General features: G+C 39.6%; 1 protein-coding gene and 1 pseudogene across 2 annotated transcripts; both read right to left on the reverse strand.

Annotated features, from left to right (window-relative positions):
* Positions 1-3,688: 3,688 nt before the first annotated feature.
* Positions 3,689-4,627, reverse strand: OR6J1 (olfactory receptor family 6 subfamily J member 1; the record flags this gene model as incomplete). Its single annotated transcript, XM_080926331.1, has 1 exon — positions 3,689-4,627. The coding sequence occupies one exon, from the start codon at positions 4,625-4,627 to the stop codon at positions 3,689-3,691; it is 939 nt and encodes a 312-aa protein (XP_080782457.1).
* A 19,485-nt stretch (positions 4,628-24,112) lies between these two features.
* LOC308428260 (high mobility group protein B1-like) lies at positions 24,113-24,746 on the reverse strand (annotated as a pseudogene). Its single transcript has one exon. The product of its transcript is annotated as a high mobility group protein B1-like (transcript).
* Positions 24,747-26,684: the final 1,938 nt, after the last annotated feature.

Consider the following 26,684-nt stretch of genomic DNA (forward strand, 5'->3'; position numbering starts at 1 on the left):
TAACCAACTTTATACCTTTTTTTTCCTAATGTAAATATTTACACTGCAGTGAAATTTCAACCTCAATGAGCCCATGCCAAAGAAATCCATACAACTCAGTTACAATATTTATAAGCTGCATGACTAGATTGGGCAGATTTACCACTATACTACTCTATTCCCCAGCAATGGGATTTCCTTGCTACCTGCAGCTTCTCTGGGCCACGTGGTTTTGCTCCATCTTTCTTCCACCTTCTCTTCCTCTTTCTCCCTCTGACTTCCCATCTTCCCCCTTCTTCTTTTTTTTTCTCCCCTCTCTAAAACCTCCATCCCAACCTTTCCTTTCTACTGCCCAACCACAGGCTCTAGCCTTTCTTTATTTTACCAATTAAAATTGGGAGAAACTTCACATGAAATCACCTGAGTAAGTGATACACTCCTTGTTGAGGCAGCCCCTCTCAAGGAAGCCTCTCAAATACCAATGGCACCAGGGCAACCCACAACATTTCCCCCTTTCTGTCCAATTAAAAGGTCTTTTCTCTCAGATATAAATTAAGCACAACTATTACAAATATGTAATTTATAAAGTTAATACTGAGGCCACCATATTTGTTGATTTACATAAAGCACTCTACCATTTATCCTAACTTAACAGGCTTACAAGTTTATACCCTAATTATATCCTATTTTTAGCTTGTATACCATCTGAAAACCATCCTCTTAAATCCCTATCATCTCTCTCAAAGTTAAACAGCTTGAGTTGGCCATACAACTACAACCAGTCTTCAACCCCTTCAGTAATGACTTAAATATTACCTGAAAATATAGGAAGCAAAAAACATAGCTTCCAAATTTTTACTAATTTATAGAGATGGCTGACTACATGGGCAGTCCCTTAATCCTCAATACGTTGGAGTATCAAATTCCAGCCTTCTGGCTCTGGATCATCTGACCAACCTTTGTAAAGGAGAATTATTAAAGACTGCTTAGCCTGTCTTGGCAGAGCTATCATTTGGCTCTTCCACATAGTGTGTTCTTTTCCTGGAAAGTATTTTTATCTGTAGATGAATTGAGGGAATTCTTGCCCAGTAGCTGTCTCACCACAACTAGAGCCACACCACTGATGCTCACTTTCTTTTTTGAACCAAGAAGGGGTGCTGTCAGGAACAGACATGTCTCTAGTCAAATGATCTTTAATAATGAAATGGACTTAAATGTCATATTCTGTGGACTTCTGATGCCTTTGAAGATTATCTATCTATGTAAAGTAATCAGAACTGTTTAACCTTAACTATTTTTAGTTCTATTTGGCTAAAATAAAAGCACTTTATTATAATTAAATGAGAATCTAATACAACTATGAGTTTAGTATGTGGCAATTTGTGTTACTTAATTACCCTAAATAGTTTGTAATGGCAGTTATTAGAAGAACTGAGTTAAGCCTTGCATTTTTAGATGAGTTGTATAGGTACAATACCTATCGAAGAGTAACAATATATTAAATTTTGTATCAATATAAGAAATTCACACCAATAAAAATTTTAAATCTGCATCAATGTATAAATTCTGTACCAATGTAAAGTAATAACCTTCAATTTACAATAATTATAAAGATTTCTACCAATATAAAATATGGTTATACAATGTTTTGTAAATATGATATCTTATCCTCTTTTTGTCTAGTTCTCTTATTTCTATGATATTACTATATGCCCCCCTTTAATCTTCCACCCCTCTTTCTTTTATCTAAGAAGGAAGGATAAAAAAGAGGAAAGGAAAGGTAGAAATCCTTTAGTCTAAGCCCTCTAGTTTCTTCCCTGTCCAAAGCCACAACATTTATAGATTATTCCTTAAAATGACAACATATCATAGTTTATAAAATAAACAGAACCATCCACCCCATCCTAAGGGACTAGAATGAAATTTTTTTCTCTACTTATAGCTGAATTCTGGCAAAGAATTTTCTTCTGGGGGCCAAAAGGAAAATAGAAAAAGTGGTTTTTATTAAATAGAGCTCACTGCCATCATTTGCCTTCCAGTCACTGTGTGCTGAAAAAGTTCATTGCTTCACTGACATCTTGACTATGACAGTCTGAAAGACAGGATGGGCAAATTAGCTGTTCTGGAAAAGTCCTGGAAACAAGACTTTAAAAGAAACAGCTTCGAAGTAGATGAGGTAGAATCAAACAAGGAGTTGGAATGGAAGGTCCCAGAATCTCAGCATCCTGGGTCATGACCCTTGTCTTTCCCTTCTTTTATTCTACACTGTACAAAACTTACAGGCATCATATAGTTCTGTAAAGACATTCATATGGAGTGTGCAGGGTACACAGATTGATTAGTGAAGATCAATAAAAAAGACGACTGCCTTTCTTCAGGTTAGTTTGATTACACAGTCAAACTACAATATACATTTCCACTCATGCCAAATTAAAGAATGATAAGTAATAACAAGCCATGAGAATTTTGTACCCAATACGTGTTATTGGTTGTAAATAGACATTTTAAACTCAGACAGTTCCATATCTGTCTCCATATACAAATATAAACATAACCACATATACATCACTTAGTTCATTGGTCTTGTTATTCTCACCACAACCAGCAATATTCAATGCTACACATTTTTTATAAGCACTGAATGAGCTACAGTCCACAATTTTTCCTCACACTTTACCTTTTCTTTGAAGCATTTCATACTGGAAGTATTTATCAATTTCCTTCAAATATTTTCTTTGACATGTAGATTTCATAGAATTATGTTTTCTGCCTTGCACTGTTTGAGTTGTCTCTGATTTATTTCTTAATTCTGATTTACTTAAGAGATAAATCAAACATGTTGTTGTTGTTGTTTTCTGGTACTGAATACTGAACCCAGATTTAATCTATTAAATGCTTTACATAGGACACACAGCACTACTTATTTAAACATTATTTTTTATTGCATGTATTTAGTGTGTGTGTGTGTGTTCCCACGTGTGCACATACATATTCACATGGAATAAGTGGTAGCTGTCTTCTAGCACTTCTCACATCGGTTTTTATTTCACTAACTCTGGTGCTTCCCGATTCAGGCTGTGCAAGGACCTGCCTGTGCCCATACAGCCGGCTCCTACCGCTGGGTGCACACATTAGCAGCCATTGTTCAGCTGTTCTCTGGATGCTGAGCATCCTAATTTCTGTCCTCCAGCCTGTGCAGCAAGCACTTTACCACTAAGCTCTCGCCACAGCCCAAGAGAAGATATACTGTGTCTTAATAGACAGTTTTCCTTTAATATTGGGAATCCGAATAAAGGAAGCTCTTACCATATTGTTCAGTCCATGTTTCCTTTTACTATTTTGTCATTTCTCCCACACATAATACTTCTGAGGCCTATCAATGACTTTATTCTCTGAGCACACTTTTATCAAATTTGAAAAGGACTGGCAAAGAAGTAAGAAGTTCATTCTCAGCATTTAAGAAAGAGGAGATTATAAAATTTATATACAAGGTAAGGTCTGAAATATTAGGACGTAACACACACGGTACTGCTATATTGGAATATGTGTTTTCTCTGAACGAAATGGAATAGATGCTTATGGTACATGTCAGAAACGATTGTATATTAGAGCACATTACACAAAACTGCCTTCAAGGATAAAACCACTGGCTACCACCGTCAAGTTTCATTAGCAGAGACTCAGGCAAATTTGCAATGAGTTTTTTTCTTCATGTCTGTCTCAACTTTAGGAGCTTGCTTATGTGTTCCCTAAATACCTGCTTTACCTGCTTGTTCCTCAGAGTGTAGATGAAGGGGTTGAGTGTGGGTGTCACTACAGTGTTGAGTAATGCCACCACCTTGTTATGATCCTCCCCCTGTCCATTCTTGCCAGACCGGACGTACATGAAGATACAGCTGCCGTAGAAGAGAGACACCACAATAATGTGAGAGGAGCACGTTGAAAAGGCTTTCTTCCTCTCTTTGGCAGACGGGATGTGCAGGATAGTATAGACAATGTGGCCATAGCAGGTGGCAGTCACAGCCAGAGTGCCCAGGAGGCTGAAATTGGCGATAACAAAACCCAGGAACTCTACCAGACTTGTATCTGCACATATGAGTTCCAGAAGTGGAAAGTTGTCACAGAAGAAATGGTTAATGATGTTGGGGCCACAGAATGGTTGCTGAAATATAATAGAACTGGGAACTATAATGAGAAGGAATCCTGCCATCCATGAGCAAAACACAAGCTGAACACAGACCCTTTTGCTCATGATGGTGGCATATCGCAAAGGGTTACAAATGGCCACATACCTGTCAAAGGACATCACTGCCAGTAGGAAAAACTCAGTGGTGCCAAGGAAGAAATAGAAGAATGTTTGGAGGAAACAACCTAGCAGGGAGATGGTCTTATGTCCTGTAATGATGTTGGTTAGCATCTTGGGGAAGATGACAGAGGTGAACCAGATCTCCAGCACAGCAAAGTTGCGTAGGAAATAGTACATGGGGGTGTAAAGACGCCTGTCCACAAGGGTGATGAGGATGAGAAAGTTTCCAAGCAGAATGAGGAAGTAGGTCAGGAGGAAGCCCAGGAAGATGAGCACCTGCAGCTCACAGGCATCTGACAGCCCCAGCAAAATGAACTCAGTAACAGAGGAGCTGTTCTCCATGGCTCCGCCCACCTCTGCTGGGGTCCTTCATGGATCCTGCTCAGCATCAGAGCCTGTGAGCTCTGAGCACCTGAGGACCGCACAGGGCTGGAAATACAGAGGAATGGGCATTACACTTCTAGCTGGAGGAGTCCTTTAGAGGTTTCAGCTCCTGGACTTCTTGTTGCTCAGGCTGGTAAGGTGTCTCATAGAGTCAACAACAGATCATAAACTTTGACATCATCTTATAAAATTTGGGGTAATTTTCTACCCTGAAAGATTTTAAACAACTCTGTATGTAACCTAGTTTTTTTTTTCTGTTGGGAATTTTTTTATTATTTAGATCAGATAATATTTTATGATATTCATTTAAAAGTTGTATATACTCTCCTAAATTTATTAAACATTTCCTTTTGCAAATCTTGTGTCCTGTAAATCAATATTTCATCAACATCATGGATGAAAGGGTTACGAAGCTTTTTATGGAAGGCATTTTTGTTGAAAATATGGTGAGTGCATTTGAATTCCAGTCATTAGAGCTTAAAAAAAAAACAAAACTACACCCACGGTACTTCTTGTAAAACTAAAACAATTAATAGCCAATATGTAGTTTTGGGTTGGACATGGATCTTTCATTATGACCAAAATGAGTAGGCTAATAATGTAAGAGTAATGTAACAGAAGAATAGTATATTTTAGGGAATATATTTTTTCAAATATGTCAACATTATAAAATTTTTCAGTGGGCTCAGTGAGTCCAGCACTTGATATGTGAAACTTGCAACCATAATTTCATCCCTGGAGCCTATGTCGAGGTAGAAGGACAGGAAACCACATCCACAAAGTGGTCCCCTTAGTGCCACTGTTGCTCTTTAGAAAATAATAATAATAATAATAATAATAATAATAATAATAATAATAACTCATTATGGAAAGTTTAGGAATGTAGAGTAAGAGGAATAAAAAGACTCATTTGTAGCCCCACACAGATAACATTTATGATGATTTCTTAATTTGAAAAGCTCCTTTTATATTTTTATTTATGTGTATATGTCTGGGTGAGTACGGCTGTGTTCATGTGAGGGCAGATGCTCTCAGAGCCCAGCGTTGTTGGATCCCCTGGTGCTGAACTTGCCCAGCATGGGGGCTGGGAGTTGAAGTCAGGTCCCCTGCCAGAACAGTATGGGCTCCTAACCTCTCAGCCATTTCGTCATTTTCAGTCTGTGAAGATTTTGATACAGGGCTGAAAGGGTTGCTCAGTGGCACACCTAATGTATGTGAAGCTTGTTTCAAGCAGCAGAGTTCTATTTTGTTTTTCTTTGTTACATTTTCTACCACTATTCACATCTGTACTTTCGGCTTATATAATCTGCTCACAGATTTTGTGTTCATCTCCTTTTATATATTAACAAAATCAAATCTCATTATAACAAACTTCTTATAATTATTTGGCTACAACTTTTTAAGACTTCAGGTACATGAAACATATGTAGAAAATAAATCATGCATCAGGCAGCGCTTGTCCCATTACACTTCCCATTACCACCAAGCCTTCAGGTTTTCCAGCTACCCACCTCCCCTGCAATGTTCCCCCGCTCAGTCCTCCCAGAAGTGAGTTGTCTCTGGATACTTACCAGACTACTAACTGGCATTACCAACTCCATAGGTGACTGCTAGGGCTCCTAACCACAAGTGTCACTGCTAGAACAATGTCTGAGAAGGTAAAATATGCACCTATAGTTCCTGTATTCAGGAGACAGACATCAGTGGATGGCTCACGTGATTGGCTCTTCTATGCTGTACATGATCTTCCCGTCCTATTGTACCCACAGAAGACTGGGGAACAGTAATCACGGTAGACCCTTTGTCTCTGTGAACTGAGAAGAGACCTGGGGTATTAGACATCGTCTTTAGTCTCTGTGGGAATTCAGAGATGTGCAAAGAGGCATAGCTCAGATTTGACTCATCTGAGATTCTCTGTTTTTGCTGGCTGGAGCTACCCTTCCCTGGAGATTCATTACTATCAGTGATAACAGGGACCTAGGAAGGTCCCTTTCCTCTTCCTTCATTCAGATCTCAGACTAAAAGTTTACTTTGTTCTGGGAAGAAGCTCAAAAACTTCCAAAACAGTTTTAATTAGAACACAGATCTGCCGGGACATCCAGGTTTGTGGACTGAAGAACCACTGGACCCTTGGAAGGCAACCATTGTTGAGCTAGACCATCATGACCTGTAAGATATCATAGCAATTCCCCTTTGTGTGTGGTGTGTGTGTGTGTGTGTGTGTGTGTGTGTGTGTGCACATGTGTGAGTGCATGTGTGTGTGTGAGTGTATGAGTGTGCATTTGCATGTGTGTTTGTGTGTGTGTGTGTGTGCATGTATTCATTCTATACATTTGATTCTTCTAGAGCAACAAGTCTCAATCTGTGGATCATGGTCTCTTTGGGTTCCTTTCACAGAGGCCGCATATCAGATGTCCTGCCTATCAGATATTTACATTACAATTTATAACAGTAGCAAGATCACAGTTTGATGTACCAACAAAATAATTTGTGTTTGGGGTCAGAGCAACATGAGGGACTGTATTTAAGTGTCATTTGTAGCTGGCATTGCTACGTTGTAGGTTCTTCTTTCTTCTATACTTCTATAGCTTTTCAACCCCCTATCTTTAGATAGGAGAAGGAAAAAAAGATAGAGAGGAAAGGAAAGAGGTCCCCGAATCTACTCTTTTCTCTCTTCTTCTTGTTTCTTCTTTGAGCATTACTACTAACAAACTGCAACCAAACCCCTGTGCCATCTGCACAGATCTGTGTATGGTAGTGCAGCTGGCAAAGAATCCTTTGCAGGAGCAAAAGGTATCATGGGGCTCAGGCATGGCCAGAAGTAGCAAACGGTTGCAACTTTCCAAGGAGAAGCCCAAGCAAGACAGGCTGCCAGACCTCTCCTCCTGCCCCTGTTATCCACAGCATGAGGCAGAGCCACTGAGCAGAGAGTGGTAGCTGCAGTCAAGCACTTGCACCAGCTGGTTGGGCAGGATCAAGATCCAGTAGAAGAAAGCTTGGAGAGAGAACTCTTCCCTGAAGTGCTGCAGCTCAGTAGAACAGGTATTCTCAGTCTTTGGTGAAATAACTCATGCACTTTATTTCTCGTGGACAGAGACCGTATAAATATTTTTTTGTGTGTGTGTGGTTGGATCTAGGAATAGATCTTCCCACTGGCTCAGTCTAAGTAGTTAGGGACTCTTACTTCTGGGGAAGGAATTCAGGTGTTGTCCCTATGTCACAATCCTAGTGGAGTATCTCGGTCACATGTTCCAGGAATCTGGTTGTTCACACTCCTGCCGTTCTCAGTTGTGAGTTTTGGTCAGGGTTCAGAGCTTTTCTGCATCTTATCAGTTCTATCAGGTGCCATGGCACACTGCCTCACACCCCAATGAGCCAACCAACAGCAAACCCCACCTCTTGGCTCCCTAGCATTTATATACCCTCTGAAAATTTCTTAAAATTTCAAAAGCTACACAATTGCAGTAACTATGTGCTGTTGGCAAAATCATGCCTCAGCTGGAGCATGAGGCAAATCATAGTCAGCTTCTGTGGTCAGTCTGAAGCTGCTGAAGTATTTTTCTTTTCAGGTAATAAGATTGTCTATGTTAGAGCTTCTATTGCTGTGAGAAAACACCATAACCTAAAGCAAGTTGTGGAGGAGAGGATTTATGTGGTTAATATTTTCACATCATAGTTTATCACTGAAGGAAGACAGAACAGGAACTCAAACATGGCAGAAGCCTTAAGGAAGGAGCTGATGTAGAGCCATGAAAGAGTGCTGCTTACTAGCCTTTTCCTTGTGGCTTGCTCAGCCTGCTTTCTAATGGCCTGGGCCATCGCTCATCAATCACTAATTAAGAAAATGTCCTACAGGCTTGCAGAGAGCTCCGTCTTATGGAAGCATTTTCTTTTCTTTTTTTATTGGATATGCTCTGTATTTACATTTCAAATCTTATCCCCCCCCCACTACGATCTCTCCTCCTCTCTTTGCTCCCTCTCTCAACCACCCTCTCCAGCATAATTTCTTGGTATTCCCCTACACTGGGGAAACCCACCTTCACTGGACCAAAGGCCTCTCCTCCCATTGATGTCAGACAATGCCATCCTCTGCTACATATGCAACTGGAGCCATGGGTCTCTCCATGGGTACTCATTGGTTGGTGTTTTAGTCCCTGGGAGCTATGGAGGTTTTGGTTGGTTGATGATGTTGTTCTTTCCCTGGGTTGCAAAGTCTTTCTGCTCCTTTCTCTTGCTACTTCATTTGTGCCTGTGTTTAGTCCAATGGTTAGCTGCAAGCAGGAAGCATTTTCTTGAGGTTCTTTCTCAGATGACTTTAGCCTGTGTCAAGTTTACATAAAAATTATTCAGCACAATAATTTTATACATAAAAGCCCTTTAAAACTCTACCCAGACATTCTCCAGCTGATAAACATGTTTGGTAAAATGGCAGAATAAAAAACATTAATACACAAAAGGCAATAACCTTCTTTTATACAAATAACAAACAGGCTGAGCAAGAAATCATGGAAGACATACCTTTAGAAACAGCTTAAAAAATTGTACCTTAGGTTAACTCTAACCAAGCAAGTAAAATACCTCTATAATAAGAACTTTATGACATTGAAGAAAAAAATTGAAGAAACTATCCAAAGATAGAGAAATCTCTCATACTCCTGAACCTACCGGTAGGATTGATACCGTTAACTTGGCCATCCTATCAAAAGCAATCTACATAGATTCAGTGAAATCCATAATCAAATCCCTATCTAAATGTCAACAAAATCTTCACATGAATTCAAAAATAAATTTTAATCCCATGTTATTGTGGTGTATTTATTGGAGGAGACTATGCAGAAATGGGTTCAAGCCAAAAGAAATTATTCATTAGGTCAACGACTACACTGGTTATTTGTGATCTCACTGTAGCTTCTCGGGGTAAGCTTTTAAGCACACACACACACACACACACACACACACACACACACACACACACACACAAACAAACATGTACTGGGTTGGCATACTTCAGTTAGCAAAAACAGTTATCCAGAAGAGAAATTATGGGAGCCAAGAATTAAGGTTAGTACTTGTAGAGACTTTCCCAAAACATGGACTTCGATGCTCATCACTGTATCTCTGTTCAGGTTCTGTTTCCATGATTTGTCCATTGATGAGGGTAGGGTGTTCAAGTCTCCCACTATTGTTGTGTCTGTTGCAATATATGCTTCGTGCTTTAGTAAAGTTTCTTTTATGAATATGGGTTCACTTGCATTTGGAGTTTAGATGTTCAGAACTGAGAGTTTATCCTTGTGGATTTTTCCTATTAAATGTATTAAATGTCTTTCCTTATCTTTTTTGATAACTTTTGGTAGAAAGTCAATTATTATAGAGAAAATTATTTAGTTTATTTTTTTCCTTTTTTTCATTTTTTTGGATAGTCTCTGTATTTATATTTCAAATGTTATACCCTTCTCCCTCAACCCCACTACACTCTCTCCTCCTTCTCAACTTGCTTCCATGAAGGTGCTCCCTCTCCCAATCACTCTCTCTACCTCAGTGCCTTGGCTGTTGATGGTGTTGTTCTACCCATGAGTATGCAAATCTTTCAGCTCTTTCAGTCCTTTCTCTAACTCTTTCATTGGGGTCCCCTTGTTCAGTCTGATGTTTAACTGCAAGAATCCTCATCTGTATCTATATGACTCTGGGAGAGCCTCTGAGGAGACATCCATATCTGGCTCCTCCCAGTAAATACTCCGTGGCATCGACAATACTGCTTAGGTTTGGTGGCTGCCTATGGGGTGGTTCTCCAGGTGAGGTAGTGTCTGTATATCTTTGCTTCGATCGTTGATTCTCAATTTGACCTTGTATTTACTCCCCTGTTTTGTTCTCCCTTTTATGAAGGAATGAGGCATCCACATTCTGGTCTTCCTTCTTTTTGAACTTCACAAGTTCTGTAGATGGTTTCTTGGGTATTCTGAGCTTTGGGGGGGGGGGTGGCTAGTATCCACTTACCAGTGAGAACATACCATGAGTGTTCTTTTGTGACTGGGTTACCTCACTCAGGATGGAACTTCAAGTTCCATCCATTTGCCTAGGAATTTCATGAACTCATTTTTAATAGCTGAATAGTAAGTACTCTATTGTGTATATGTGCCACAATATCTGTATCCATTTCTCTGTTGAAGGACATCTGGGTTCTTTCCAGCTTCTGGCTATTATAAATAAGGCTGCTATGAACATTATTGAACATGTGCTCTTGTTAGATATTGGAGCTTCTTTTGGGTATACGCCAAGGAGTGGTATAGCTGGGTCCTCAGGTACCACTATGGTTAGTCTGGTTAAGGGTTTATTAATCTTGTTGATTAATTGCATTTCAGGGGAATGCAAATCAAAACAACCATGAGATTCTACCTCACACCAGTAAGAATGCCTAAGATCAAAAACTCAGGTAACAGTAGATGCTGGCAAGAATGTGGAGAAAGAGGAAAACTCCTCCATTGTTGGTGGGATTGTAAGCTGGTAAAACCACTCAACCATTCTGTAAATAAGTCTGGAGGTTCCTCAGAAAATTGGACATACTACTACCTGAGGACCCAGTTATACCACTCCTGGGCATATACCCAGAAGATGCCCCAACATATAACAAGGACACATGCTCCACTATAAGAACCCAGATGTCCTTCAACAGAGGAATGGATACTGAAATTGTGGTACATTTACACAATGAATTACTACTCAGCTATTAAAAACAATGACTTCATGAAATTCTTAGGCAAATGGATGGAACTAGAAAATACCATCCTGCTTTTCCAACCCAGCGAGAGGGCCAGGTGACCGCCATCAAGACTCAGGACCTGCCCGCAGACTGTTGAGCTTCCAGAACAGCCTTGCAAGCGCTCTTCTGCCTGAGCCCACAGGGAGCTTGCCACATACCCCCTACCGGCTGTCACGGGAGGTAATACCTGGAGCTCTCAGAGAACAGATATCATGGTATTCTCTGGGATTGAGTCCTTTCCGGCCCAGTGAGAGGGCCAGGTGACCACCATCAAGACTCAGGACCTGCCCCCAGATATCTGAGCTTTTACTACCTTTTACTCTGAGGTAGTGTCTGCCTTTGTTGCTGAGATGAGTTTCCTGTATGCAGCAAAATGCTGGATCCTGTTTACGTATCCATCTGATAGTCTATGTCTTTTCATTGGAGAGTTGAGTCCATTGATGTTAAGGGATATTATGAATGGTGATTGTTATTTCCTGCTATTTTTGTTGTTACAGGTAGAGTTATGTTTGTGTGCTTTTCTTCTTTGGTGTTTGTTGCAAGAGAATTAGTTTCTTGATTTTCCTAGGGTGAAGTTTTCCTCTTTGTGGCGGAGTTTTCCACCTATTATTCTTTGTAGATCTGGATTTGTCTTGGAATATCTTGGTTTCTCTATCTATGGTGATTGAGAGTCTTGCTGAATATAGTAACCTGGGCTGGAACTTGTGTTCCCTTAGGGTCTTTATGATGTCAGCCCAAGATCTTCTAGCTTTCATAGTCTCTGTTGAAAAATCTGGTGTAATTCTGATCATCTGCCTTTATATGTTACCTGTCCTTTGTCTCTTACTGCTTTTAGTAATCTTTCTCTGTTTTGAGCATTTGTTGTTTTGGCTATTATGTGTTGGGAAGAATGTCTTTTCTGGTCCATATTTGGGGTTCTATAGTAGGCTTCTTGTATGTTCGTGGCCATCTCTCTCTCTCTCTCTCTCTCTCTCTCTCTCTCTCTCTCTCTAGGTTAGGGAAGCTTTCTTCTATAATTTTGTTGAAGATATTTACTGTGCCTTTCAGTTGATAATCTTCACCCTCTTCTATACCTATTATCCTTAGGTTTGGTCTTCTCATTGTGTTCTTGATTTGCTGGATGTTTTGGGTTAGAATCTTTTTGATTTTTGCATTTTCTCTGACTGTTGTGTCAATGATTTCCATGGTATCTTGTGTCTCTGAGATTCTCTCCTCCATCTCTTGTATTCTTTTGGTAATGCTAGCATCTATGACTCCCGATGTCTTTTCCAACTTCAGGGTTGTCTCCTTTTGTGCTTTCTTCATTGTTTTTATTTCTGTTTTCACTTTCTTCACCTGGTTGTTTGGTGCTTTCCTTTAGCTCTTAAGTGACTTTTGTGTTTCCTTTTTAAGGGCTTTAATGTGTTTGTGTGTATTCTCCTGGTTTTTCTGTGTGTTATTTATGCGCTTCTCAAAGATCTCCATCATCATCATGAAGTATGATTTTAAGTCTAACTCTTATTTTTCTGGTAAGTTGGGATATCCACTATATGCGGTGGTGGGAAAACTGGGTTCTGATGTTGCCAGATTGTTTTGGTTTCTATTTCTTAGAGTCTTGCATTTGCCTCTTGCCATCTTGTTATAGGTGATGCTAGGTGATCTTGTTGTGTTTTACTGGAGCTTGTCTCTCTTGTGAGTCTGTGGGCCTGTGGTCTCCAGAGGGAGATTATTCCTGGGTGTTCCTCTCTCAGGGTAGGCTGTAAGTTCCGATGGCAGAGCCCAGTCCTGAATACCTGGGCCAGTTCTGGCCTTGGACCAGAAGTGTACACTCCCAGGCAGTACAGCTGCCTGCACCTTGAGTTTTAGGTGGCCTCTCCTGGGGTGGACAGTGGGCAGAAGAAGTTGACTCATCCTTCCACTTAGGATGGAGAGCACTCCTGCAGCTCTTCCGAGCTCCCAGCAACCTGTTGGCAGGCTGCTGGTCCTGATGAAACTGGAGAAAGTCAATTTTATTCGATATTAGAATGGGTAATCTAGTTTGTTTTGTGGGACCATTTGCTTGGAAGTTTCTTTTCCCAGTCTTTTACTCTGAGATAGTGTTTGTCTTTGTCATTGAGGTGTGTTTCCTGTATGCAGCAAATGTTGGGTCTCCTTTAAGTATCCAGTCTGTTAGTTTATGTCTTTTTGTTTGGGAATTTAGTACATTGATGGTTAGAGATATTAGGAACCAATGATTCTTGTTTCTTATTATTTTTGTTGTTACAGGTGGAATTACGTTTGTGTGGCGATCTTCTTTTAGGTTAGTTGAAAGAAGATTACTTTCTTGTTTTTTTTCTAGGGTGTAGTTTCCCTCCTTGTGTTGGAGTTTTCCATCTATTATCATTTGTAGGGCTAGATTTGTGGAAAGACATTGCATAAATTTGGTTTTGTCATGAAATATCTTGGTTTCTCTATCTATGGTAATTGAGAGTTTTGCTGGATATAGTAGCCTGGGTTGGCATTTCTGTTCTCTTAGGGTCTGTATAACATCTTCGCATGATCTTTTATTTTTTATAGTCTCTGTTGAGAAGTCTGCTTTAATTCTGACAAGTCTGCCTTTATACATTACTTTTTCTCTTATTGCTTTTAATATTTATTTTTTTTTGTTTTGTGCATTTGGTGTTTTGACTATTATGAGATGGGAGGAATTTCTTTTCTAGTCCAATCTATTTGGAGTTCTGTAGGCTTCTTGTATGTTTATTGGGATCTCTTTCTTTAGGTTAGGGGAGTTTTTTTCTGTAATTATATTGAAGATATTTACTGGCCCTTTAAGTTGGGAATCTTTGCTCTGTTCTATGCCTCTTATTCTTAGGTTTGGTCTTCTCATTGTGTTCTGGATTTCTTAGATGTTTTGGGTTAGGAGCTTTTTGCATTTTCTTTGACTGTTGTATCAGTATTTCCATGGTACTTTCTGCCCCTGAGATTCTCTCTTCTATTTCTTGTATTCTCTTGGTTATGCTTGAGTCTATTGCTATCAATCGCATTTTTAGGTTTTCTATCTCTAGGGTTTTCTCCCTTTGTGATTACTTATTTGTTTCTATTTCCATTTTTTTAGATTCTAAATGGGTTTGCTTAATTCCTTCACCTGTTTGGTTGTGTTTTCCTATAATTCTCTAAGAGATTTTTGTTTTTCCTCTTTAAGGACTTTTATGTGTTTACCTGTGTTGTCCTGTATTTCTTTAAGGGAGTTATTTATGTTCTTCTTAAAGTCCTTTAACATCATCATGAGATATGATTTTAAGTCAGAATCTTGCTTTTCTATTGTGTTGGGTTATCCAGGGCTTGTTGTTGTGGTAGAACTGGGTTCTGATGGTGCTAAGTTGCCTTGGTTGCTGTTGCTTAGGTTCATGCACTTGCCTTTTGTCATCTGGTTATCTGTGGTGTTAGCTGGTTTTGCTGTCTCTGACAGTTGCTTGACCCCTCTGTAAACCTCTTTGTCAACAATCTTGGTTGACTAGCTCTCTTCTATCCGGATCTGGAAACAGAGAGCTGTGGCAGATGTGGAAACAGAGAGAGTTCAGAACACAGATGGAAACCAAAGGATCGTGTTCCAGACTGATCCTCATTTCCTGAGGGCTCCAGGTGAGTTCCTCTTAGGCCAAGAATTTCAGTAGAAGTGGTGTTCTCATTTGTGCTCTCAAGGTTTTTTCAGCACTCCTGTGAGACCAGCTCCCTCCCAGTGGGATTTGTATACATAAATCTGTGGCATAGGGTCAGCTCACAGCACAGACAGAAATCAGAAGCAATTCTTCTTCTTCTTCTTCTTCTTCTTCTTCTTCTTCTTCTTCTTCTTCTTCTTCTTCTTCTTCTTCTTCTTCTTCTCCTCCTCCTCCTCCTCCTCCTCCTCCTCCTCCTCCTCCTCCTCCTCCTCCTTCTCCCTCTCTTCCTCCTCCTCCTTCTTGATATACACACACACACACACACACACACACACACACACACACACACACACACTGTAGCTGTTTTCAGACCTCTGGAAGAGCAGTTAGTGCTCTTAACCACTGAGATCTCTTACCAGTCCTAAACATTCATTTATAATTAAATAGTTAATAGCAGCTTTCAAAAGGTCTAGAACTTAATATTGCATTTGAAGATGAGTTGCATAGGTACAAAACCTTAACATGTTATAGTGAAAAGGGCTAATAATTTTTCACCAGCCTCAAGACACCAAGTAACCCTCCCCTCCAAGAAAGAATGCTTCAATCTTATCCAGCCACAGTCCCTGGAATGTCTCCAGGGCACCAAGCAGCCCTTCCTCCCTGGAAGAGATGTCCCAACCTTATTTAGACACCCACCCCTATTCAGGTATGGCTTGGCCCCTGGAGTGTGGGCTAAGGACCCCAATGAAGCTCAAGTCAGCAGCAGCCAATCACCTTAAAAGTCAGATGATTCCACCAATGCTTGCATGCCTAATCACCACTGATATAGCCGGTCCTTTGCAAAATGTATAAAAACTGTACTAACGGGAAGTTTGAGGTTGCCTCTCCTCTGGATGTAGGCCATCCCAGTGCCTAGACTAATAAGCCTCTTGCGTTTACATTGATCCCCAATCTCTCATCTCATTCACGGGATTCTCAAGTAAATAAGACTCAATTTGGGTCTGACAGTATCAATATATAATCCTAAATCTGTATCAATATACAAAGATTTTATACCAATGTAACAAAATATAACCTTAATTTTGTATATACAAAGGTCAGTGCCAATGTAAACATTTGGCTTAGTAATGTTCTTTGGTATAAAAGTGGATTCACTAATCAACCCATTATTCCTATTATGCCTGTATCCCCCTCTTTCTTTTCATCCCCCACCCCCATTTCTCTCTAACACAAGTTAGGAGAGAATGAAGTATAGAGAAAAAGAAAGGTAAATGAAATCCCCGAATCTAACCTTGTTACATTGTTTCCTCCTTGACAAAGACCATTAATAATTTGTAACTAACCCTCCTAAAATGACAAAAAACATCCACTGAATGACCAAAAATGATCTACCTCACATCTTAAGAATTGGGGTGTTGTTTGTTCTCTTAAGATTGTTTCCTGATGATTTGGGGTGTTGTTTTCCTTTTGAGGACATCCCCCAAAATTGGGATAATGGTTAGTCTTAATTAAGGTAGCCATGGCATTTGTCCAGTCTTTGTATGCTGAGAATGTTTAGGGCTTATCTAAAGTCCTGACTAAAACAGTCTACGATGCTGGACCAATTGGGGTCAGCGGTTTTCTTTGAAGCTGTTCTGGAAGCAGGTTTTGATGAAACAGCAGCTGAGGCAATCAGATTCTGGATCACCTGAGATACTTCTTTGGTGTCTGATCCTTTTGCTCTGCAAACACAGAAACTCTTACAAGTAATACACATTTGTGCAGTAAAGTATGTATAGAATGTGCATTGTGCACAGATCAAAGATGGTTCTTTGTTCTTTTTTTAAGCAGGTGAAAGACATCTGTCTTTATAAGTTAGTTTAGACTATATAACCAAACTGCAATATTTATATCTCCATCCATGCCATACGAAAGGATGCCATGATAAGTTTTGAGGATTCTGTAGCCAACAAGGTTTATTGGCTAGGTTTTGCTGAAGTTTTGCCTGGAGACATTTTCATGTCTCAGTCAGTTTCAGAGCTTGGACTAGCTCTACTTGTTCTTTCTTTTGACTTCCCCTTTCCTGTCTGCAGCTCAAATCCTCAGGGAGTCTTCCCCAGCTATATCTGATTTTTACTAGTTTGGAAGGATTCCATGCGTTCTCTTTTCCTGTTGAAACAAGAGCATAGTGCTCGCTTCAGCAGCACATATACTAAAACTGGAACGATACAGAGAAGATTAGCATGGCCCCTGCGCAAGGATGACACGTAAATTTGTAAAGCGTTTCATATTTTTACAAAAATATGAAATACCTTGGTGTGACTCTAACTAAGCAAGTGAAGGACCTGTATGACAAGAACTTCAAATCTCTAAAGAAGAAAATCGAGGAAGATCTCAGAAAATGGAAAGATCGCCCATGCTCATGTATTGGGAGGATCAACATTATAAAAATGGCCATCTTACCAAAAGCAATCTACAGATTCAATGCAATCCCCATCAAAATACCAACCCAATTCTTCATTGAGTTGGAAAGAGCAATGTGCAATTTCATCTGGAATAACAAAAGACCTAGAATAGCGAAATCCATCCTCAACAACAAGAAAACATCTGCGGGAATCACTATCCCTGACCTCAAGCTATATTACAAAGCAATTGTGCTGAAAACTGCATGGTACTGGTACAGAGATAGGCACGTGGATCAATGGAATAGAATAGAAGATCCAGAAATGAGCCCTCACATATATGGTCACCTGATTTTTGACAAAGGAGCTGTAAACATTCAGTGGAAAAAGGACAGCCTCTTCAACAAATGGTGTTGGTCCAACTGGTACTCAGTATGCAGAAGAATGAAAATAGACCCTTTCTTATCTCCTTGTACAAAGCTCAAGTGCAAGTAAATCAAAGATCTCCACATTAAACCAGGTACACTGAAACTATTAGAAGAGAAAGTAGGGAAAACCTTAGAACACATAGGCACAGGAGAATATTTCCTGAACAGAACACCAATGGCTCGTGCTCTAAGGTCAAATATCGACAAATGGGACTTAATGAGATTGCAAAGTTTCTGTAAGGCTAAGGACACCATCAAGATAACAAAACGGCAGCCAAGAGTGGAAAAAGATCTTTACCAACCCCACATCAGATAGAGGCCTAATATCCAAGGTATATAAAGAACTCAAAAAACTAGACACCAGAGAACTAAACAACCCTATTAAAAATGGGGTACAGAGCTAAACAAAAAGTTCTCAATTGAGGAATATAGAATGGCTGAGAAGCATCTAAGGAAGTGCTCAACATCCTTAGCCATCAGGAAAATGCAAATCAAAACAACCCTGAGATTCCACCTCACACCAGTCAGATTGGCCAAGATCCAAAACTCAGATGACAGCAGATGCTGGCAAGGATGTGGAGAAAGAAGAACACTTCTCCTCCACTGTTGGTGGGGTTGTAAATTGGTAAATCTGTTGGTGGGTTGTAAACACTCTGGAAATCAGTCTGGCGATTCCTCAGAAAATTGGACATAGTACTACCTGAAGATCCAGTTATTTCACTTCTGGGCATATACCCCAGAGACACTCCAATATATAACAAAGACACATGCACCACAATGTTCATAACAGCTCTATTTATAATGGCCAGAAGCTAGAAAGAACCCAGATGTCCTTCAGTAGATGAGTGGATACAAAAATTGTGGTACATTTACACAATGGAGTACTACTTAGCTATCAGAAACAATGACTGTATGAAATTCTTAAGAAAATGGATGCATCTAGAGAATATCATCCTGAGTGAGGTAACCCAGGCACAAAAGAACAGACATAATATGCAGTCACTGATAATTAGATACTAACCCCAGAAAGCTTTGAACACTCCAGAAACAACTCACAGACTGCGTGAAGTTCAAGAGATAAAAAGAAAGAAAAGAAAAAACTATTATGCTCAATCCTTACACACCAAGAAAACTTTGACTAATTACAGGTTACATCCTGTTTTACATGTACTTTATGCTCATTGTAACTAGTAAGATGCACACTATCTAACCTTTGAAAAAAACAAAAAGCCAAGCACTGACAAAAATGTATTCGTATACTTTTATGCAAAAATGCTTAAAATTTGTACATTTATCTTTGTTTTTTAAAATAAAGTTGTTCAAAAAATAAAAAAATGTAAGTCAATACATTAAAAATTAAACAAAACTTAATAAAGAAGATGCAGCTTAAAGAAGGCCCCAGGGCTTGACACTATTAGTGGAGTGCTCCCAAAAAGGGGCTTATCATGACTACCCTCCAAAAGACCCAGTAAGCAGCTGAGTCAGATGTAGATATTTACACCCAACCAATGGGCAGAAGCTACTGACCCCTGCACTTGAATTAGAGAAAAACTAGAAGAAGTTAAGGAGAAGAACAACCCTGTAGGAGGACCAGCAGTCTCAACTAGCCTGGACCCTTGAGATCTCTCAGATACTGGATCACCAACCGGGCAGCATCACCAACTAATATGAGGCCCCCAACACGTATACAGTGGAGGACTGTCAGGTCGGGATTCAGTAAGAGAAGATACATCTAGCCCTCAAGAGACTGGAAGGAACCCCAGGGAGCTGCAGGTCATTCATTCACTGTGGAAGATGGCAGGTCTGTTCAGTGTTCATACTTTCCTTGTAATAATGAAACCAGAATATTTAACAAATGAACACATGTGATTACTATGGTGAACTCCATTTGTGATCAAGGCTTGCATGATGTACATATGGAAAAAAATAATGAAAAATAAATTACTTAATGCATCATAAAAAAAAGAAACAAGAGCACATTGTCATCCACAAGGCAACATTTTCTGCCTTCAGAAGTTTGGGTATATACTTATGTTGACCTAATTTCACAGTCTTTTCCATATTCCAGGTTGTTTTAGTGGTCATTATATTTGTCTCACTGGCACTTAAAATGTAAATTCAATAAAGCATTATTTAAGCTATCTTTTTGAGTTTCCATATCTCTTTTTGTTCTATGAGCTTTTTCTTTAAAGTCCTGTTAGATCTCTCTACAATAATTTGTCCTGTAGAATTTTAAGGTATGTCAGTAACAATACCTAAAAAAAAATTTCTAAAGGATACATATGCCTGAACTTCGTCTGCCTTAATCTGCATGGCACCTCCAAGATAGCCATCCTCGCTAATAGAGATGCAATCTCTCTGAATGATCCTCAGATTTCAAGGCCAAAGCCCATTAGAGTTCTGAACATGCATCAATAGCATGTGCATTTCCATGTGCACATATCTCAATTCTCCAAACTCTACAAAATGAAACACACAACCTTGTTTGACAATATCCTAAGGTATCATCATTAAGCAGAATCTGTATTTTTAATTCAGTATGTTGTCTATTTATATGCTGCTCTTTTAGTTCCTGATAACCTAGTGGATTTTTCTCACCTGGAACTACCTTTTCTGTTGTTGCTGTTGGTTCCAGATCCTCTAATAATCTTCCCGTTATGCTATTCTAAATTTTGCCACATGGCTGGTTACCATTGCTTAGCTCTCAACACACCTATCTTTCTTCATGTGCCAGGTGGGGGGAATCCTCCCTATCCTTGCTTATAGGCCATAGATTTCTTATTGACAGGTACACAATACATTCTCTATACTCACCACATTCTATGCCCTGACCCCCCCATAGGCTTGTATCTATAACATAATGCAAAATGTATTTAGTCCAACTTAAAAAGTCCCCATAGTCCATCACAATCTTGAAAATGTTTAAAAGTCCAAAGTTGAAGTCAGGCCAGGATATTGCTCCCAGCAGCACTGCCTTCCATACACCTACTAGGATGGCCCATTAAGCTCCACTCACTGTCTTAATTCACGTCACCAAAGTCCAGATTCCACCAACAAGCAGCATGGCCGGGCTTGTCACAGCACTACCCCACACTCTTGCACCCTGACATCTTAGAGTTCTATTGCTGTGAAGAAACACAGTGAGCACAGCAACTCTTAGAAAGGACAGCATCTAACTGAAGCTTGCTTATCCTTTCAGAGATTTAGTTCGTTGTCATCATATCAGGGAGCGTAGTGGCAAGCAGGCAGACATAATGGTGCTGCAGAAGCTGAGGTTCAGAGTTCTACACTCACATCTGTAGGCAGCAGAAAGCAGAGATAGCTACAAGGCTTGGCTTGGGCTTCTGAGACCCCAAAGCCCACCCCCAGTGACGAACTTCCTCTAACAAGACCACAGGTACTCCACGAGGCCACACCTCCTAATCTCTCTCAAGTAGCACCACCCTCTAAAGACCAAGAATATGAATATTTGAGCTTGTGGTAGGTATTCCTTTTCAAAACACCATACCCTTGTTTGGGAGATGCTCCCTTCCCCTTCAGTTCTTTACTAAGTACCTAACCTCTGTGGTTATACAGATTGTAGCATTCCTAGTGAAGGCTTAAAAGCTAACATCCACATACAGAAAAAAAATACAACTTTTATCTTTTGGGGTCTGGCTTGACTCACTCAAAATGGTGTTTTTTTTTTTTTTTTTAATAGATCCACCATTTAATTGTAAATTTTATATTTTTTAAGACAGGTGAATAGCATTCCCTTTCATAAATGTACTAGATTTTCAATGTCTTTCTATTAGTTGATGAACATCTTGGCTGTTTCCAACTTCTGACTGTTATGAATAGAGTAGCAATGAACATGGATGAGCAAGTATTTCTGTACTCGTGTAAAGAATTCTCTGGGTATATGCCCAAGATATATACTTGGTATAGCTAGATCCTGAGGTACTTCTACTCTTCAGTTCCAGAAGAATCACAATGATGGTTTCTAGGGTGACTTTAAAACATGCGGTCAAACCTGTAATGAGTAAATGTTCCCCTTTTCCCACATCTTTACCAGTATGACCTGTCATTTGTTGTATATATTTTGACCATTCTGACTGGGTAAAATGAAATCCCAGAGTACCATTAATTTATATTTCCCTGAAGACTAAGGATGTTGAACATATTTTTAAGTGTTTACATCCATTCATGTTTTACCTTTTGAGCACTATGTTTAGATCTGTACCCCAGTTTTATTTATTTTTTAAATCATTTTACTGATTTTTGTGAATTTCATATTATGCACCCCAATATCATTTATCTCCCTGTCCCTCATACCTACCCTCTGCCCTTGCAAATTTCCCCCTAAAATAAAAAATGCACAGACCAAAAAAAATTAAACAAAACAAAGCAAAGCATAGAAAATATCTCGTTGTGGAAGCTGCAGTGTATCACAGTGTATCCACAGCATACACCTCTGTCCACACATCTTCACTTGCAAATGTTCACTGCAGTGAGTCATTGGTCTGCTTTGAGGTGTCTGGCCTCTGTTACATTATTAATACTGGATCCTCTCTGGGACTCCCCTTGGACATGCCATTTTTGACCTGTGTAGTTTTATATTTCTTCACACCTACTCTAATAAGCGTTCAACGTCCCCTCTAGCCTAACACCCACCAGAGGTAGTGGAAAAGAAATGTTATTAGGATACTGGGGAAGTGGACCTGTTTAGAGATTGCTCTTTGGGGTGGTTTTGATCTCTGTTGTTCTTAGTCCAGTCCACCAGCAAACACCAAACATGAATCTGAAGCTGTAGTCCTGTCCACTCATCAGTCAACACACACAAATTAGCAACAGTAGTTCAATCCAGAAGAAACCGCAAGGCCTGGCAGTCGGCTCAAGTCCAATATAGTAGCAAGAAACTGCAGGAAAGCCATGAGTAGTTCTTTGGTGAGTTTCTCTTATTCAAGTTGCCACTAGTGAAACTCAGCAAAGCAATGTAAGGCAAACCAATACTTATATGTCATTACCAAAAATTAGTGAGGCAGAGCAACAAAAAGCAATGCTCCATCTCCCACTCTTTGTGGGGTCATACTTATATTCTTTCTAAACAACATGTGTCCTTTCATGTGTTTGCTATAGCAAAACATCCTTTCATCTGTGTCTGCTTCAGGACAACATTCTTTAATGTGTCTGCTTTAGCAAAACAAACTTTCACTTGTGTGCCCCAGCAAAGCATCATTTGACATAACTGACTTTCTTTTTTATCATACAAATTATTTTTATTTTTATTTTTAATTGAACATATTTTAAAAACCAAAAATAAATGTACAGATTTTAAGCATTTTTGCATAAAAGTATACAAATACATTTTTGTCAGTACTTGGTTTTTTTAAAGGTTTGATAGTATGCATTAAAATCTTACTAGTTACATGGAAATAGTCAAAGTTTTCTTGGTGTGTAAAGATTGAGCATAATGGTTTTTCATTTTCATTTTTTTTGGCCTTAGTTTTTTCTTGAACTTCATATAGTCTGTGAGTTGTTTCTGGGGTATTTAGAGCATTCTGGGGTCAGTATCCAATTATCAGTGATTGCATATTATGTCTGTTCTTTTGTGACTGAGTTATCTCACTCAGGATGATAGTCTCTAGATGCATACATTTTCTTAAGACTTTCATAGTCATTGTTTCTGATAGCTGAGTAGTACTCTATTGTGTAAATATACCACAATTTTTGTATCCACTCATCTACTGAAGGATATCTGGGTTCTTTCCAGCTCTGGCTATTATAAATAGAGCTGCTATGAACATTGTGGTGCATGTATCTTTGTTGTATATTGCAGTGTCTCTGGGGTATATGCCCAGAAGTGGAATAGCTGGATCTTCAGGTAGTACTATGTCCAATTTTCTGAGGAATCGCCAGACTGATTTCCAGAGTGGTTGTACCAGTTTACAACCCCACCAATAGTGGAGAAGTATTCCTCTTTCTCTGCATCCTTGCCAGCATCTGCTGTCATCTGAATTTTTTAACTTAGCCATTCTGACTGGTGTGAGGTGGAATCTCAGGGTTGTTTTAATTTGCATTTCCCTGATGACTAAGGATGTCAATCACTTCCTTAGATGCTTCTCAGCCATTCGATATTCCTCAAATGAGAACTTTTTTTTAGCTCTGTATCCCATTTTTTTTTTTTTTACATTTCATTTTTTTTTTTTAAAAGGAGTGAGTTGTGTACAGGGGGGTTAAATGCTTTATAGACAAGGAAAAAAAACTGTGCTAGAACCAACTTATTCATCATCATCATTTTCGTCTTCCTCTTCTTCCACCTCTTCCTCAGCCTCTTCATCCTCCTCATCATCTTCCTCTTCTTTCTTTTTCTTGCTCTTTTCAGCCTTGTCCAACCCCTTTTTCTCTGCATCAGGTTTTCCTTTAGCTCTGTAGGCAGCAACATCCTTTTTGTACTTCTCCTTCAGCTTGGTGGCCTTCTTCTCATAGGGCTGCTTGTCATCCGCGGCAGCGTTGTTCCACATCTCCCCTAGTTTCTTTGCGACATCACCAATGGATAAGCCAGGATGCTCACCTTTGATTTTTGGGCGGTACTCAGAACAGAACAAGACGAAGGCCGAAGGAGGCCTCTTGGGTGCATTGGGGTCCTTGAACTTTTTTTTGGTCTCCCCTTTGGGGGATGTAGGTTTTCATTTCTCTTTCATAACGAGCCTTGTCAGCCTTTGCCATATCTTCAAATTTCCCCTTTTCTTTAGCAGACATGGTCTTCCACCTCTCTGAGCACTTCTTGGAGAACTCTGAGAAGATGACAGAGGCATCCGGGTGCTTCTTCTTGTGCTCCTCCCGGCAGGTTTGCACAAAGAATGCATATGAGGACATCTTGCCTCTCGGCTTCTTAGGATCTCCTTTGCCCATGTTTAGTTGATTTTCCTCCGCGAGGTCCAGAGTCGCCCAGTGCCCGTCCGACTCTCGCTTGCCCTGGCGCTGTCTATGGAGCTCAATGTACTCTGTACCCCATTTTTTAATAGGGTTGTTTGATTCTCTGGTGTCTAACTTCTTGAGTTCTTTGTACCTTGGATATTAGGCCTCTATCTGATGTGGGGTTCGTAAAGATCTTTTCCCAATCTTTTGGCTGCTGTTTTGTTTTCTTGACGGTGTCCTTAGCCTTACAGAAACTTTGCAATCTCATTAAGTCCCATTTGTCGATATTTGACCTTAGAGCACTAGCCATTGGTGTTCTGTTCAGGAAATATTCTCCTATGTGTTCTAAGGTTTCCCCTACTTTCTCTTCTAATACTTTCAGTGTACCTGGTTTAATGTGGAGATCTTTGATCCACTTGCACTTGAGCTTTGTACAAGGGGATAAAAAAGGGTCTATTTTCATTCTTCTGCATGCTGAGAACCAGTTGGACCAACACCATTTGTTGAAGAGGCTGTCCTTTTTCCATTGAATGTTTACAGCTCCTTTGTCAAAAATCAGGTGACCATATATGTGAGGGCTCATTTCTTCTATTCTATTCCATTGATCCACGTGCCTATCTTTGTACCAGTACCATGCAGTTTTTAGCACAATTGCCTTGTAATATAGCTTGAGGTCAGGGATAGTGATTTCTGCAGATGTTTCCTTATTATTGAGGACAGATTTCACTATTCTAGGTCTTTTGTTATTCCAAACGAAATTGCACATTGCCCTTTCCAACTCAATGAAGAATTGGGTTGGAATTTTGATGGGGATTGCATTGAATCTGTAGATTGCTTTTGGTAAGATGACCATTTTTACAATGTTGATCCTTCCAATCCATGAGCATGAGTGATCTTTCCATTTTCTGAGATCTTCCTCGATTTCCTTCTTTAGATATTTGAAGTTCTTGTCATACAGGTTCTTCACTTGCTTAGTTAAAGTCACACCAAGGTATTTCATATTGTTTATGACTATTGTGAAAGGTATCTTTTCCCCAATTTCTTTCTCCGCATGATTGTCCTATGAGTAGAGAAAGACTACTGATTTGTTTGAGTTAATTTTATATCCAGCCACTTTGCTGAAGTTGTTTATCAGGTGTAGAAGTTCTCTGGTGGAAGTTTTGGGGTCACTTACGTATATTATCATGTCATCTGCAAACAGTGATGTTTTTACTTCTTCCTTTCCAATTTGTATCACTTTGATTTCCTTTTGCTGTCTAATTGCTCCAGCCAGGACTTCCAGTACTATGTTGAATAGGTAGGGGGAGAGTGGGCAGCTTTGTCTAGTCCCTGATTTTAGTGGGATTGTTTCAAGTTTCTCACCGTTAAGTTTGATGTTGGCTATTGGTTTGCTGTATATTGCTTTTATTATGTTTAGGTATGGGTCTTGGATTCTTGTTCTTTCCAAGGCTTTTAACATGAAGTGGTGTTGAATTGTGTCAAATGCTTTCTCAGCATCTCGTGAGATGATCATGTGGTTTTTTTTCTTTGAGTTTGTTTATTTGGTGGATTACGTTAATGGATTTCCATATATTAAACCATCCCTGCATCCCAGGGATGGAGCCTATTTGATCATGGTGAATGATCATTTTGATGTGTTCTTGGATTCGGTTTGCAAGAATTCTGTTGAGTATTTTTGCATAAAAGTTTATAAATGAGATTGGTCTGAAGTTCTCTTTCCTTTAGGGACTTTGTGTGGTTTAGGAACGAGGGTTATTGTGGCTTCAAAAAATGAGTTAGGCAGTGTTCTATCTGATTCTATTTTGTGGAATAGTTTGGAGAGTATTGGTATTAGGTTGTCAACAAATGTCTGATAAAATTCTGCACTGAACCCATCTGGACCTGGGCTTTTTTTGGTTGGGAGGCTTTTGATGACTGCTTCTATTTCTTTAG

This window comes from Micromys minutus (genome assembly GCF_963924665.1).
Source record: "Micromys minutus genome assembly, chromosome: 12".
NCBI classification, from domain to species: Eukaryota; Metazoa; Chordata; class Mammalia; order Rodentia; family Muridae; genus Micromys; species Micromys minutus.